Source organism: Stenella coeruleoalba (assembly GCF_951394435.1).
Source record: "Stenella coeruleoalba genome assembly, chromosome: 2".
Lineage (NCBI taxonomy): Eukaryota > Metazoa > Chordata > Mammalia > Artiodactyla > Delphinidae > Stenella > Stenella coeruleoalba.
The window spans coordinates 172514191-172531733 of NC_137147.1; the positions used below are offsets into that span (position 1 = coordinate 172514191).

General features: G+C 38.6%; 1 protein-coding gene across 3 annotated transcripts in view; it reads left to right on the plus strand.

The window, feature by feature from the left end:
• Positions 1-17543, plus strand: part of MYO3A (myosin IIIA) — a 176919-nt gene that overhangs the window by 97134 nt on the left and 62242 nt on the right. For all 3 annotated transcript variants that reach the window (XR_013827377.1, XM_079915200.1, XM_079915197.1), the window contains exons 16-20: positions 1260-1358; positions 1466-1580; positions 8105-8231; positions 11924-12134; positions 13922-14069. Coding sequence is in view for 2 of the 3 variants with exons in the window: in XM_079915200.1 (XP_079771326.1) it covers positions 1260-1358; positions 1466-1580; positions 8105-8231; positions 11924-12134; positions 13922-14069 (700 nt within the window). In the remaining variant the exon portion in view is untranslated. The remainder of the gene's footprint in view (positions 1-1259; positions 1359-1465; positions 1581-8104; positions 8232-11923; positions 12135-13921; positions 14070-17543) is intronic.

Sequence of the window (17543 nt, forward strand, 5' to 3'; positions counted from 1 at the left end):
AGAACACACACAACATTTACGGATGAAGTTCACTGTCTATATAAGATTGTCTGTAGAGCCTGAGGTTCATGGCTCCCCAAACTGGTCACAACAGTAACATCAAGATCACTGATCACAGATCACCGTAACAACTGTCATAATAATGAAAAAGCCTGAAATATTGTGAAAATTACCACAGAGATGCCAAGTGAGTCATTGCTGTTGGGAAAATGGTACCAATAGACTTGCTTGATACAGCCTTCCCGCAAACTTTCAATTTGTAAAAGTCGCAGCATCTGTGAAGCACAGTAAAGCCACGTGCAGTAAAACGAGGTATACCTGTACTCATTGTCCAAAACCCATTTTCTTACCTTGGTCCCTATTTTTTGGAAGGGCACCATCTTCTCTAAGGTGGAAGAAGGAAGAGGGAGACTGAAACTGTAAGCCAGGAGAGAACTTCCTGATCTTGGAGAGGAAGTGTGGTCCATCTCAGATCGCTCCAGAGCAAAAGGAAGACAAGGGAAGGAGAAGCAAGGATCCCTGGGGTCCTAGTATCAGTAGTTATGTTGTGGAACTTCCTGAAACAGGGACTCACTTTGTGGTGACCCACACTCCTTAACTGTACTCTTCCAGTGTCTTGGAAAGGCTGTTTACATGTAGAACCACAGAGTCATGGAACTTGAGGTTCGTAAGGAACAGGTTTCTCTGCACGTGAGAAGACTGAGCCCCAGAAGGACAGTGTAGCCAGGTGGTTAAAGACGTGGGCGTTGGAGTCAAACAACCCTGGTTGAATCCAGTTTGGCCATCCAGTCTGTGATCTGAGGGTGAGATTAGTGTCCCCTCTAAGCTTCAGTTCCCTTGTACGTGAAATGAGAGGGTCACGGCAGGTAAATGAGAGACCGCAACACCCACCACGGCCTGGCACGCTCTAGTTGTTATTTGTTTCTTTTTCTGTTGGCTCCTGCTGGCATGTAAACGATGAGAAGTCAGGGTGTTTTGACTGCTTGCTCCAGCTGTATCCCCCGTGTCTAGAAAAATGCCTGGCGGAGACGCAGATATCCGCTGCATGACTCAGACAAGTGCTTAGCAGAGTGTGCAGTCCTCTGACAGTGGTGGTCGAAAATAGCGACGGGTCGCAACCACAGAGGGTCAGAACCCAGTGTTCTGGGAAGTGCTTGGTGGCGCTTACAGGCGTTCTGGTAATTATATTGCCAAGAAACTTTAGCGATGAATAAATGTTCTTACTAACCACCTTCCTGAAAATGGCTTGTTTTTTTCAGTGGAGAAAAAAATTTTCATATTTTTTACTACATCTATGCTGGTTTAGCTGAAAAGAAGAAACTAGCCCATTACAAATTGCCGGAAAATAAGCCTCCCAGGTAACCCAGCAGCTTGAACTTTCGTAAATAATGCTTCTACTTTTCACTTAATCACTCATTTCACTTAATTTCAGATTTTCACCTGTCCTTTCTTTTTTTTTTTCCAGATACCTGCAAAATGACCACATCAGAACAGTACAGGACATGATGAATAATAGTTTCTATAAGTCCCAATATGAATTAATTGAGCAGTGTTTCAAAGTCATCGGTTTTACAATGGAGGTGGGTATGGAAGACATTTGAACCTCTTTAGGAAGTGTCTTTTTGTCCTCGCTGATGGTGAGAGTTAGCATTTATTGAGTGGTCCATATGCCAGATATTGTGCTAAGTGCTTTACATGGATAATTTTTAAATTACTGAAATGACCTTATGAAATAACTAGAATTATAATTTTTACTTTATACATGAGGAACCATGTCCTTGAGATACAACTGAATTTCGTTTTGTTCTTAATCTTATTTTACTTATATTTGCATCTCCCACATATATATAAAATTTTATGTAAATGCAGAAATGTGAATATGTCACACATTTTTAGTGCAGTTTTCTTTTTCTAACAACTTTATTAAGATATAATTCACATACTGTACAAATCAGCCATTTAAAAGTGTACATTTTGGGGCTTCCCTGGTGGCGCAGTGGTTGAGAGTCCGCCTGCCAATGCAGGGGACGTGGGTTCGTGCCCTGGTCCGGGAAGATCCCACATGCCGCGGAGCGGCTGGGCCCGTGAGCCATGGCCGCTGAGCCTGTGCGTCCGGAGCCTGTGCTCCACAACGGGAGAGGCCACAACAGTGAGAGGCCCGCGTACCGCAAAAAAAAAAAAAAGTGTACATTTTAATGACTTTTCATACAGTCACTGAGGTGTGCATCCTTCCCCCAATCACTTTGAGAATATTTTCATGTTCTAAATTTTTCACTCCAGACGAAACCTGCTAGTGATTAGCAGTTCCTCCTCATTCCCATCCCACCTCTGCTTCTGTCACTGTACATCCGTTTACTCTGGACATTTCTCATGAATTGAGTGAGGCAATATGTCACCTTTTGTGACCGGCTTCTCTCATCTGACATAATGTTTCCAGGGTCCATCCGTGTTGTAGCATGTGTCAGTACTTCATTTCTTTTTATCGAGGAATAATATTCCATTGTATGGATATACCTCATGTTATTTGTCCAGGCATCATGTGATGGGCGTTTGGGTTGTTGCCACTTTTCGGTCATTATCAATAATGCTGCTGTGATATCCGCGTCTGAGTTTTTGTGTGACATGAGTTTTCACTTCTTTAGGGTATCCCAAGGGTGGAAGAGCCAGGTCATAGAGTAACTCAATGTTTAACCTTTTGAGGAACTACCAGACTGTGTTCCAAAGCAGCCGCACTATTTTACATTCCAACCGGCAGTGTATAAAGGTTCTGACTTCTGTCCATCTTCCCCAACACTTATTATTATCTGTTTATAGCCATTCTAGTGGGTGTGACGTGGTGTGTCACTGTGGTTTGGGTTTGCATTTCCCTAAAGGCTTATGATGCTGAACTTCTTTTCACGTACTTATCTTTTCAGGTAATTTATCATTTACATATCTTCTTTGAAGAAACATCTGTTCAGATTCTTTGCCAATTTTTTAACCAGGTTGTCTTTTTATTATTGAGTTGTAAGAATTCTTTGTATTGTAGATACAAGTGTCGTATGATTTGCAAAAATTTTCTCTTTTGTTGTCTTTTTACTTTTTTGATGGCATCCTTTGAAGCCACATTATCTGTATTATTGATTTCACTTAAAAAATATTTTTATTAACGTATTAATTTGGTTTCTTGTGTTGTTCTTTTTCTTAAGGAGAATACTCGGTTCCTCTGTTTCTTCCTTTTCCTTATTTAATAATGAAGGTATTTAAGGCTATAAATTTATCCCTGAGTAATAAAGATTTCTTTCTTTGTCCTAGGTTGTTCTTTTAAGTTTTATAACAAAGTATCTTGTTTACTAGGGATTCCTGAAGGTTTGTAGAGAAGCTTTCAGACTCTGCCCTTAGTAGTTTACTGTTTGCTGTGTTGATTCAATCCTACGATAAAAAGAACACTTCACTCGGAACATGAATCAGGCTTCTAGATGAACTCTTGCAGGAAAGTAATGTGCAATTTGTTGGATTTTAATTTCATTTTCATAAATGGCACTCCTGCAACTTGAAACTGTTAGTGTGTCTGCTTATGAAGTTTACTGAAATTTCTTGGGTTATCAAATCTCTGCTAAGAGCCCGAGCTAAAAATAATACCTGATTCTTCTCCAAAAGTTTGGAAAATCTTATCAGCAGGACGTAAAGTGTAGACATGCTGATAGAAGTGACCCTTGACAAGAAGCATCCAAATTATGTGCCGTGAGGTTATTGAATCTCATTTTGCAGCGTGTTTTTCAGGCACTGTTGCCTCCCTTCTAAAATGCAAGGCTGTCAGCGATAACCTTTTGTCCATTTGATGCATTTGCTCACCAGAAGTTAATATTTCTAAAGCTGTACCTGTTCTCAGAATAGAGAAAAGTTTGCTGCTAAGTGCGTTTTCTCCAAATACGGAGCCTCTGCTGTTGACAGCTCTGACGACGGGTGGTCTCCCAGTCTTGACTTCTCTTTGAAAGCCTTTGACTTTACCTTGGGTATCCTTGCTGCAGGCCTGAGGGGAAGTATTCTTAAGACCTTGACCTTTGACCTTAGGGAGTGAGGTGTGATCTCTGCCAGCTGGGTGAGGTTGGAGAAGCAGGACAGATGAATGATTTTTTTTTTTTTGCCTTGAAATTAGGGCCTTCAGGAGAGGTTTAAGTAAACCAGGGTTAATCTATGTCCATCAGGAAACATTTCAACTTCTAGAGTTAATTTTTCTGCTGTGGGCTTTCTCCATAGCCAGGAGGAATTCAGATTTGATGGGGAGACTTCCTACCTGGCTGCCTTTACAGCCCCAGAATTTAGAGTCCTCCTTGAGTTCTGAATAAGCTTTGCTACCAAGTTTCTAGATGAGCTGGTTGTGGGGAGGGGTGGGTGAGAGCTGTAGGAGCCATAGGGGACCTGGCGGGCTGCTTTCAGGACCAGCTGAAGCAAAATAACTACTCTGGGGACCAGAGAAGAATTGTTACCATGACTTCCCAGTTTTTGCCAGAAGATGGAGAATTTTATGGACCAGAGAGAGAAGCATTACTGTAGACTCATGGGCAAGCCAGGGTTGAATGCATCCTTAGGCAGATACTCTACTCACAGGAAGTCTTGAGCTAAAGTTGAGTAACTTTTTGATTTAGAAGTAGAGACTCCAGCTTGATCATCTTTTTTTCTGAGTGATGCATTCTTTCCATAGATTCTTGGACCCTGGCTGGAACTTTGGCTGGCTGCAGCTCAAATCAGGAAACTCAGTGGTTCTGTGGTCTCTAGGCAGAAAGGAGATAATGGGGACCTTCTCTCTGTTGATGCATTAAATAGCTTTAGGCTGTAAAATGGAAAAAAAGAATCCATTGTTTGTTAAGATTTCTGAGGGTTTTTAGGGAAGCTTGCAGACTTTGCTCTTAGCTGTAATACCTTGCTATGAAGAACTTTCTGCAGGTGAGACACATGCATGGTTCTTAAAGGGCCAGTATATAAATCTTATTCCCCTACTGCACTCTCACAGAAGAAAAAGAAGAAGAATAAGAAGGAGGAGGGGGAGGGGGAGAACAAGAAGCAGCCGCAGCAGCACAGGTTGACAGGGTGACGGGATTGACGAATGAGGACAGGACAATTCGCTTGATCAGTAAAAGCCTTTGCTGGAGAGTTGGGAGAAAAATGATGAGGACAGAATAGGAGTTGAACAATTGAGAGAGTACTAAGCTTATAGAACTTACTGTGGATATCTCTTGTGAAGAGTGGAGTGGTATGTGCCCTTTTTTTAGCCGTGATGTCTGGGGTGGTGGACATCAAGTGACACTGAAAACTGCTGTCAACCTTACCTGACTACATTTTGGGAACAACACCAATCTGAACTCTACCGTTTGGAGTCAGAGATGACCCTAATACATTTCCTAATAAAATAGATATGGTTATTACTAGTGCCGTGTGTATGTAATTGGTTCAGCTCTGGAAGAGGAAGTCCCTGACTCGGATGGCATGAGTTTCAGCCATATTCCAAGTGACATATGACTGCCACCCAGAGATTTCAGACAAGCCATGGGAGACACTCCGGGTGACTCCACATGCCACCCTGTTCCAGACTTGGTCCCATTCATATGCTCTGATTCTGAGGTTCCAACGCATCGTTGGTGACCACCTGGGTCTTTTGCTCTCATTCTGGCTCAAAGGACCAAGATCTTGCTCCCCCCTGAATGTTTGAGCACAACATAAAAGCCAGCTTAGCTGCATCAGGAGTAAAAATGGGATATTTGCGGCTCCCGTGGGCTGGCATGATGCTCGTTAAACTTGGCTCTACCCCACCCCGAGCCCTTCCTGGCTGTGGCTGCTTTCGGGGCGACTTCCTCACTTCCGTTTGCCAAAATTCAAATTCAGATCAGCCTCCTCCCCTTCTGTTGCATCACTTTCCCTCTCCCTAACCTCCCTCCAACCCTGCCATCACCCACAGCTTGTACCTATGGAGACAAGTTGATTTAAGCACTAGCGGGTATCCTGGCTCTTAAAGCAGAAAGGGATGCAGTGAATAAAGAAAAACACAGCATCCACTCCTGTCTCCAATCCTTGGTCCTAGGCTGAATGTTGCTACCGGTAGATGCCCCTTTGGACTGCAGTCTGGCTCTATTGGTTGCCTGGTTGGGGGAAAACAGGAGAGGCTCATTGGATCTCAGAGCACCCTCCAAACAGGAAGCATGTTGTCCGCCACGCAAGCAGGTCCTGCTGCCGACCCGGGGCTGGGCCCCTTTGTAGTACTTTTCCCTGCTTCACATCAGCAGAAGAGCTTATCTCCTTACCAGTTCCTTCCCCCAGAGGTTGCTGACTTAGAAGTAGGGAACCATTTTTAATTGGTTTGTTTATTACTTCCAAGTCCCAGTCCTTAGAGGCAATGTTTCACTTATATTTGCCTCAACTGCTTTCCATTGCCTGGTAGAGCAATGTTTAGTCACATTAAAATGAAACCAGTCTAGCAGTTAGCATCTAGTGACAAACATATTTCATTTATGTAAAACTGGATGTTCCAAATTTAAACATATTCAGTGTTTACTGAACATCCAAACATAGAGCTTAGGTTAAAGGAAAACATAACATCTGTTTCTGGAGCTGAAGCACAATCACTGCTAAATATCTTGTGAAGACTTTTAGTCCAGTTCAAGGTGACTCTCCTAGAATGTGCTGGTCTCCCCCCTAAAAGCAAAGCCTCAGACTGTTAACAGGGCAGACTGTCCCGCTTTGGAGACAGTGGAATTAAACTGAGTAGGTGTTTACTTCCTTTTTATCCCACTAGTGATTTTTTTTAATGTCATCTCACTGGCTTGTTTGGATTTTTTTTTTTTTTTTTTTTTTTTGCGGTACGCGGGCCTCTCACTGCTGTGGCCTCTCCCGTTGCGGAGCACAGGCTCCGGACGCGCAGGCTCAGCGGCCATGGCTCACGGGCCCAGCCGCTCTGCGGCATGTGGGATCTTCCCGCACTGGGGCACGAACCCGTGTCCCCTGCATCGGCAGGCGGACTCTCAACCACTGCGCCACCAGAGAAGCCTTGGATATGTCTTTTGTCCATAGCTGCTTCAGTTTCACTTTGGAAAGAGGCAACTTGCACAATCAAGTTAAATGGCTTGATTTTCACATCCTTTAATCGCAGCTTGCTGCCTACACATTTTACGGCTGCACAATTTTGGTGACTCTCCAATACAGAGAGTGTCTCTCTCTCTCTCTCTCTCTCTCTCTTTCTCTTTCTCTCTCATTCTGTCTCTCCCCCCTTGTCTTTCTCCGGTTGGTGCCAACAGTACCCATGGTGTAGGTTTCCCTTTCAATATTTCGGGGTTTACAATTTACTTGTACATTTGTGATTCAGCACAGGCCAGGCAAAGTGACAGGCAAATCAAAATCAGATATTCTCTACAAATAACACAAATTGGAAAACTCTTAAAACTTTTCAAAACCCATGATTTCCTAAGCCATTTTCCTGCCATAGTTTTAAGATAAATGATTAGTAGTTTTATGAGTCAACTCATTTAAAGGCAGTTTTTATCGCGTCGTGACAGGAATTTTATTTGTTTCCCTTTGCACAAAGTCACAAGTCTTTTGTCTAAGAATGCCTTTTTTTTTTCCTACTTTAATTTTGCTTACATTTCTTATAACAGTCTAAAATCACAAGCTAGTACATTTTCTTTGGATTATCAGTTATGGCTTCAGTTGTGATCAAATAATATTTGTGAAGTAAATTTTAAAGTATTTAAAGCATCACACAGTGTTGAATTTCTGTGAAACACTTTATTTTTAAAAATTGGTTTTAGTCAGCATGGGAGGGGCATAAAATTCCCTTTTAGTTAGTCATTTGATAATAATTTAAAAATGATAATTTGATACCTAGTTGTCTTCATTCAACATACATAAAAAGTTACAATTCTTGAATGCCATAATTCAGCCAACATCGATGATTTGAAGAGAATGAGAGGACCAGGGAAGCCAGTTCACTTCTCTTAGTTTGACATCATAGTCTGTGGGATAACCTTGTTATGCTGGATCCTAAAGATTCTTCCCCAGTCTGTCGGCAGCCACAGGCACTGCCTTGCTGTACTCAAGGGGAGAATGATGCTAACATTTCTGTGCTGTGTTTCAGCAACTTGGAAGTGTATACAGTATACTGGCTGCAATCCTGAACGTTGGAAACATTGAATTTTCTTCTGTGGCAACCGAGCACCAGATTGACAAGAGCCACATTTCTAATCATGCAGCTCTGGAGAACTGTGAGTTTTATTATCTTGCATTCAAAACTGAACTCCTAAAAAAAGTCTGATGACATACTGAAAGTGTCACATAGGGATAACTTCAAGCAGTTGTACTTTTTTGGAATCCTAAAAATGAATACTCAGATTCAATTTGTGTCAAATGGAGTTTTCAAAGTCCACTGTTTAAAACAGATCTTCATGGCTACAAATTAAGTAATTACTGTAGAAAACATTTCTAAAGGCTAGGCTTTCATGATTATTTTAGGAGCTATTTACATTTCAATGTAAAAACACAGAAAGCGTAATTAAAATTTAGCAAACTGATCTGAAAAAGAGTTAAAGTTGTTATTGTGATAACAATTTGGCATCAGTATCATTTTATAAGTAATAAAGACCTGAATATTTATTTTCGTACTGGATGGATTTTTTACACACATTCATCTTGGGTTGATTAATTTTGGAGTCATTTTCTATGCAAGAAAAGTACATCACGGTATTTGCTTCAAATCAGCTTTTCTCTTACTGGCAGAGTTTGATGAATTATTTTAATAATTCAAGGTTTCTCACTGATACCGTCCAGTGGCAAAGTTTTTTAATTTAGAATATACCCTAATTTTTATTTTTAGTGTTGTCATATGCCTCCACAATTCCAGATTTGTTAAAAGTTTCATTCATAACCTAGGAAATAATGTTATAAAATTTTGTTTATATACTTTTTTCTGATTTATACTTACTCAGGAACAGAATGATAATTTAGGATAATTTCAGAGGGCCACCCTGGTTTGGATCTGTCCCCAAATCCCCATCATCTCCATCCCACCAGCTTGGTAATACAGCAGAACAAGCGTCTGAGGTTGGCATGTAATGATTGGCAGGTACCTGGAAACCTGTTCTGGCTTTTTATATATAAGGAAAACTTAATTGGCACATATGATATTAGGTTATCAGAAGTGGAAGGAATTGCCAGAAAACGCCAATGATAAGATTCAAACCTCACCATCTGATCATAATTACAAGAGTTATCAGCAACCAACAGAATGAGTTGCAATAGAGCTATGTCGTAAATATGAGTACACTTAGAAACTACCGAACTGAAAAATGATTTTGATGATTGGAAACCCATTTCCGTATAGCAGGAGACAGTCATATGGGTCACAGAAGGTTAGTATTAATATGAATATAGTTAAAACTAATTAAAGCACTCATGGAAAATAGAAATTTTACTAATTTACGTTAAAGTGATTTGTAATTAAAGTTACAAGGAATTATCTCCAAACCAGGGCCATGTTTCCAGATGATTTTACAGGTGCATGGTTTCAGTCAGGCACCAGTTTTGTCCATTCTATCCCAAAACTCTCTCCCAAATATGACCTCTTGTCTTTCTCTCCATCATCATTATTCTCATCTAAGACATATCACCTCTCACCTGCACTAAGTGACCACCCAGTTGTTCACTGCACGTTAATTCTTGAACTTTTCCAGGTTGTCCTCCACAGTTCATTCAGGAACCACTTAACACATGTATCCGTGGTGTCTCTCAGCCTTCCTCTCCCATCCTTGTCCCTCTCCTTCTCCCCCTCTATCTTCCCACTTGTTCTTCTAGATTAGCTTCTCATTCCCTCTGGATAAGGACCATCAAGATGAGAACTTTGTCTTAAAAGGGGTTCTACTTAGCAGTATATCCCCAGGTAAAACACCTGGCATGTAGTAGATGTTCAATAAATAAACATATGTCAAATTAATGAATAATGGGGGAATAGAAATAGACATACCAGTCAATAGGAGACATTATTCAGAAACAGAGCGAAGTAGAATTACCAGAAAGGCATTACAAATCACTAGGGAATCAGTGTTGTAGGGACAAGCAACTGGCCGACCATTTGGAGGAGGGGGAGTTTGAATCCTTCTCATATGCCATATACCAAAGTGTATTCCAGATGTCTATCAATTTAAATGCAAATAAGTAAATAAATACATACATACATAAACGTACAGGACAAAATGCATTTATATAATCCTGAGATGAGAAAAGACTTGAAGGACTTTATGTGCAGAAAACCAAGAGCAGAAATAATTTTTTAAGTGGATATTTGACAACATAAAAATCAAAGCTTTCATACCAAAAAAAGGAAAATAAATTAAATTGTAATGCAAATGAAAAATGAGGGAAAATACTTGCAATATATATATCAAAGCATTATTCTCTTTAAACTCTTATAAATTGATTAGGAAGAGATGAATATATCAATGAAAAATAGGCAGTTTACAAAATAAGAAAATGAAAGTGTGGCAGTTTACAAAGTAAGAACCACAAATCACTAATAAAAATATGCAAAGAAGAAAGTATTCAGCTTTGCTAGGAGTCAAAGTGAAAGAAGAAAGCATTCTTTTTAAAAATAATAATCCCTGGTGTCCATGAAATTGTGTTGAAATTATTTACCTTTCAATTGGCTGGTAGGAGTACAGTTGGTTCAGAGTTTTTGAAGAGCAGCTAAATAGAATATATCAAAAGGCTTAGAAGTGTTTATATATATACTCAACCAATTGCTGAATTTAGGCAGTTTATGCTAAGAAAATAATACAAGACAGAAGCACAGATTCATGCCCAAAACATTCATCCTAGCATTCTTTACAATTGTGAATATATGGAAGCAACCTAAATATGCAACAATTTAAAAATTGATATGTTATTATATATGTCAGAATATTATGCAGCAAATTAAAATTATATCAACAAACAGTATTCAACAAAATGGGAAATGCTTAAGCTATTAAGGTAAAATGTATGTGCAGAATAGCGGTAATAAACATGCCTAGAAGGAAAGAAACGCAGAATGTTTTCTCTGAAGGTAGGATTTGTGTATTAAGCTTATATTACTTCTACATTGTGAAAAAATATTTTGTTTAAATAAGGTTCAACAGTTTTAGCAACATAACCAAGAAATATCTTGTCCCAAGTGCTAAAACTAAATTTAAAATGTTCAAAATATTTTAAAAGCAGAACGACTGATTTGAGAAGTCAGCCTGTCTGTCCTGTAATAGTTTGGGTTAAGGATGTTTATTATATGCAACAATGAGTTTTGTTCACTGAGTTAAAATTACCTGTGATATTTAATTAAATATTAAATATTTGTTCAGGCAATAAGTTTTAACAAACTTTAGTCCTTGACATATGTAACTGAAAAACAGTAGTATGATTAAAAAGTATATGAATGTCAAGACGTTTTATGCTCGTTTGTTTCCATCTTGCAGAAGTTACTTAAAATGCATTTGTTTGGGTATATCTCTGAAGTCGAGGTAACTTTACAATTAATTTCCATGTTTTGAAAATGTGTCTATAATAATGGCATCCAAATGATAGCAGAACTGTTCATTATGTTTTTAAATATTTTAACATAATTCAGTGAAAGTGTGTTTGGCGTCACCTAAACCACCACTGGTTTGTGTGGAAGGTCACTCTATCAGCCAGCTCAGTTCGGGTTGTGCTGTATTATACAACAGCCTATAGCTGACCAGTCGAGATAAGCGGAGAAAGATGATCTACAAGAAACACAGGGCTCCTATTGAATAGGATATTCTTTTTATATTATAAAACCTTCACATGTTTATTTCATGTCATTTGAAGAAGGTGAATTAAGACATTTTCATTCTCTGGGAAACGACATCATTGTCATCATATCATCTAACAACACATGTTTATTTATTTTTAGCTGCTTCTTTGCTTTGCATTCAAGCAGATGAGCTACAAGAAGCTCTCACCTCCCACTGTGTGGTCACTAGAGGAGAAACCATCATACGACCCAATACTGTAGAGAAAGCTACTGACGTCAGGGATGCGACAGCGAAAACTTTATATGGACGCCTGTTTAGTTGGATAGTCAATTGCATTAACAGCTTACTGAAGCACAACGCATCACCCAGGTAAAAAACTTTATAGAACTTGTTCCCCAAACGTCAGGTGATGTAAATCTGTTTTCTAATTTACTGATTTGTCTGTGAGTCCCTTTGAAAATGTTTCTAATTGGTGTCATTTAGTTATTAAACTTTTGTTTCTAGTTTAAGCTCTGCTTTATTTCCTAATGGTGCCACTTCATTGCATCAGGTAGCTATAAAACTTTAAAACTGCTGGGACACAGAAACTGTAGCAACATGAATAAACATAATAGAAAGTGATTTTTTAATGTGACTTCTTGCTGTCAATTTATATGTTCTTTTAATTAGAAGGTGTACTGTGAAGCATATACCATTTTTTACTTGCAGAGAATGTCTATTCAGCAGTTCTTTGTCTTTGTTTTGAGGGATTGAATTAAATTTTCAAGGCAAAGGAAAACTTTCTTTTCACAGTTTAACTCTCATTATAACCCAGCAGGGGTACATATGATCTTCAATGAAATTTGGTTAAGAAATGCTGTAGATAGCTAATAAGTGATAGAGCAAGATGTGAACAGTAGTGTTATCTGACCATAACAGATGCAAAGTGCAACTTAAGTCTCCAGCCTGTCTAGTGCCTTATCTGAAGTCGCAGCCACCATTGAGTGCTCTCTGTACACCAGGGATTGTGCCGAGATATATCCTTACATTTACATCCAAAGCCTTGTTCTCCTGTAAATTATATAATCTTTAGAAATTGGTATGTGAAAAATATGGTGGATTCCTACCTTAAGATCACCTCTTTCACACTTGCTTACTAAGCATAAAAGACCATTTCATATACATTTCAGGGGTGTAATTCACTGTTATTTTTCCACTAAAATACACACCACACCATAGTAGCATTCAGACTATCCAAGAGAGTTAAGAACATCGAGGAATAACGTTCTTAAGTCTCTCTCCCTCAAAATTAGTGAACAGAGGTAACCATTGTGGAGGAGCAGGGCAAAGTTGCATCTGGAATATTGAATTGTGAAATAGTATTGAATTGTATTTTAAATTATTTCATTATGATATAAATTAATATATATTTATATCTTTCTCCAGGTTACTGTTCATCCCATATTAAAAATTATGAGTGGATAATTAAAAACCAAATAACAGTTCTTTAAAATAAGTAAAATATCTTTAGCAGGATGTTTTGATTGTCCTAAAATGAGAGACTAAATACTCTTTCACTGAATTTTTGCTTTTCTGGTATGGTTTTTACTGAACATATTCATACTATATTCTGAGCGCTGGCTAGGTTTTCCCTGTGATTCATGACTCTAGGAGTAGTTTCTGTAGCACAAGGAAAATATTATACTGTCTACGTATTAAAATGAATGCTACCTAGTTAATGTTCTGTGGAGGGAGACTTTTTCAATTAAGAAAATTTTCGCACGGACATATATACACTACCAAATGTAAAATAGATAGCTAGTGGGAAGCAGCCACATAGCATAGGGAGATCAGCTCGGTGCTTTGTGACCACCTAGAGGGGTGGGATAGGGAGGGTGGGAGGGAGACGCAAGAGGGAGGAAATATGGAGATATATGTATATATATAGGTGATTCACTTTGTTATACAGCAGAAACTAACACACCATTGTAAAGCAATTATACTCCAATAAAGATGTTAAAAAAATTAAAAAAAAAAAAGAAAGAAAAAATTTTCACTCTATGTCCTGGTAGTAGTTTCTTAGCTAAATCACAAAAGTGACTCTGAGATACCCTGCTTTGAATTACCTCCTAAGAAAATAAATAAGAACTCAAAATAATGCCTCTTCAATCTTCCAGTGGGAATGATGATGAGCTAAGCATTGGCATTCTGGATATATTTGGCTTTGAAAATTTCAAAAAAAATTCCTTTGAGCAGCTGTGCATTAACATTGCAAATGAACAAATTCAGTTTTATTTCAATCAACATGTGTTCGCCTGGGAACAGGTAAGTTGAGGTGCTTTGTTATATATAATATAGATGCATGCAGTGTGTGTGTTCTGTGGAGAATTGTACTATGAAGCAGGATCTAAATCATAGATTGAAAGCCTGAAACATTTAATAAAGACCAAAAGAAGATTTCCTTTTCTCCATGCTCATTATAAAAACAAAAACAAGCCCAAAAGCTGGTATGAATGTAGTGTGTCTTGATACGCGATGCTGAGTGTACTCCACCAAAAATCACTGGACTCTTCTCCAAAACTTAGCACGTCTGAGTCCTTGCAAACAAAGAAGTTTCCTTTGGAAATTTAAGTAAGCAGATGTGTCTAGCTCTTTCTCTTTCTGTAGACTGCATAGCTGAAATTCTGTTTGAAATGTAAATATCCATCTAAAATGCATTAAACTTCAGAATTCCAGTTGCTAGGCAGCAGAATGCAAGATAATGGATTTGATGTAAATGCCATGCAACGGTAATTTTGTCACAGTACAATGTGTAATAATGATTCAGCTTCAAAAGTCAGAAACTCACTTGCATTGCATTTGGCAAAACGTTAGTGTTAAAATTATTTAGTTAATCAAGTCTAAAAGAAATAGTAGTATTTTATATCATTTAGTGTGCTATTTCTCCTTTAAATAATATTAAATTGTTTTGTGTTTACTGATTAAAACTGAGGTTTTTGTTTAAATTTGAGATAAATTAGAGGTACATGAGCCTCTTTTGCTTCAAAATATTTAGCCTTATTGCAAATTTACTTTGAGATCACATCTTGAAAACAGTGGTTGCACAAAAAATGTTTGGATTGTGACATTTCTTAGGTCAAAAAAGGGACATAAATTTAAGATTTTATCTGTGTTTGCACAGCTCTCATCTACCCCAGATTCTTGTTCATCACATACTCATTCTCTCACCCTCTCCCTCTACCCCTTCTCCACTCCTCTCCAGTAGCGCCATCCTTTGGCCTAGTTATATGATGAAATCCTTTAAAGTCTTTAAAAACAGAGCCCTTCTCCAGCCTGCTATGTCTGCAGCCATGGCCCTCCCCCTTCCCTTCATAGCCAGGCTCCTTGAAAACATATTCAACCTTCACTGTAATGTATTGATTTCTTCCCCGCCTGGGTACATTGAGTCCGTAGTATCTGGCTACTGGAAAGGCCCTTCTTAATCTCATCACTCATTAGTATCAGAAACATTTTAGTCTCCACATTATTATTGTCAACCCTGTTGACAGATTCCTGTTTCTGGAAAATCCCTCTTTTGTCATCCCTAACACGCTTTCTGTTTCTCTTGCTCTCTGATGGGTTCCTCCTTTACTCTTCCTGCACCAGCCCATAAATCCGTGGTTCTTAACCCTGGCTACATATGTGAATCACTTGGGTAAAATCCCAGTGCTCAGATCCTATCCCACACCCATTAAGTCAGATATCGTCGAATGAGACCTAGCTATCACTATTTTTCAAAGGTTCCCAGTGTATTCCAATGTGCAGCCAATTACTGCCCTAAATGCTAGCTCCCAATGGGTTCCATTTTTGACCTCTTCTTATATTCACTAGGAAAGAATCTATTTCCAGTATTTCAGCTACTCCCTAAAGGCTAGGGATGCTTCAGTCCTCACCTCCAGCCCATGCCCTTCTCTAAACCTCCCCTGATTAGGACAGCTTCCAGAACTTTATCCAGAATTGAACCCATCATCTTTCCCTCCCACTTATATTCTTTCTTAGAGAATGGCATCTCTGTCCACCAGCTTACTCAAGCCAAAGATGTTATGTTACATTTCATTTCTCATTTCTGAAATCCAAAAAATCAGTAAGACTTATTCTTACTCCTCCCTCCCCTATGGTCCAGTAAAAACATTTGACATTTGACATCACAGTATTTAGTTTCCGTTTTTGCTCTCTCTCACTAGGCTGAAGACTCCTTGAGGTCAAGGATTGTGGGATTGTGTATTAATTCTTTTTGTATCTTCAGAGCCTGACATATAGCAAATGCTCAATAAATATTTATTAATCAACGTCATCTTGCTTTAATGACTCACAGTGTTCACAGAATCCATTCTAACCAGAAATTGAAATAAGTAAATTTTTTTTGGTTTGGACTTTTTGATAGGGATCTATTAGGATTACTTGCTTCATGGGACCAGGTGCGTCTTTGTGTATTTCCCCATCTGAGTAATTAATTAACAACTTGTGTTAGCAGACTTCTATTATTCTCCTCTTTGGGGGGGTTGAGGTTAGAACCTGATTTTATTGGAACTACCCTTTAAACCCGTGTACATATCTTTCAATAATTATTTGCTTTTCACTTTTTTATGAAATTGTAGTTTACAGTTCACTTTGAATTTCATTCATCATCCTAATGCTCTTAACTGTTTTGTCTTTGGGCTTGCTGCAAATGAAACTACTCTAATATGGCTCCTTTAAAAATATCCTTGAGAGGCTTTCAAGACAAAACCAAGTCAAAATTGCCCCAACAAATTAAAAATGTAACTAGGATCCAAGATTATGCAAAGCACTTTGAGGAATTAAGGCCATTCCCAGTCCTTTCAATTGCCTTCCTAGGGTAACGACCCAAGCATCCCTACTTCATAATCTTACGGACCAAGCATTGGCAACTGAGTGATCAGGTCAGTGAGTCTGTGCTCTGGTGGACACAGGAGTAGTCAGAGATTCTGTTGGTTTTAACGTGTGTGTGCACCTGTTTGGGTTTCTTTTTCTTTCACTCTGTCACTTACGTGTGAAAGCAAAAATTGTAACTGAGAAATGCTTATGTAGCTGTACGTATTAGCTACCACAGATAAAGGGAGCACATTTACACCAATTTCTATACATAAGAAACAGCTACTTAAACCAAATCATTAATTAAAATCATGGTCACACTTCTTCTGGTCAAATGTAATCATAGGTTTGACCTAAGAGCTCCTTCGCTTAGTAAAGCTGTTATTGCTTATCAGGAAGACGTAATGTTCTCAGTTTCATGGACATACAAATGATCTATCCAATCTGAGCAAGACACAAACCTTGGGTAGCATCTACACAGATGAAACCACTTCTGGTTCTGCTTTAATCAACAAATATTATCTTTATCGTCAGTCCTACAACATTGGGACATAAAGTTTAGCTAAAGGCGTTTCCTGTTTTGCCCCAATTCTGTTTGCATGTGATGTACAGTAAAGTTGGTTATGAAGGTATTTTGAATATCATTTTCCTATTACTTTCTATTAAAACAATAATCAATAGACTATAGTAAAACATGTTTAGTGAAAGACTTTATGACAGTGACCTAATCCATAGTTTGTTGAGTGGATAGTTTTGTTTCTCAGAATGGTTGCCTCCAACTAACCATTTGTATACCTTTTGAAACATATTCCTAAGTCTGGGAACCTCATTTAAAAAAAAAAACTATTTATTTATTTGGTTGCATGCAGTCTTAGTTGCGGCATGCAGGCTCCTTAGTTGTGGCATGCAAATTCTTAGTTGCAGCAT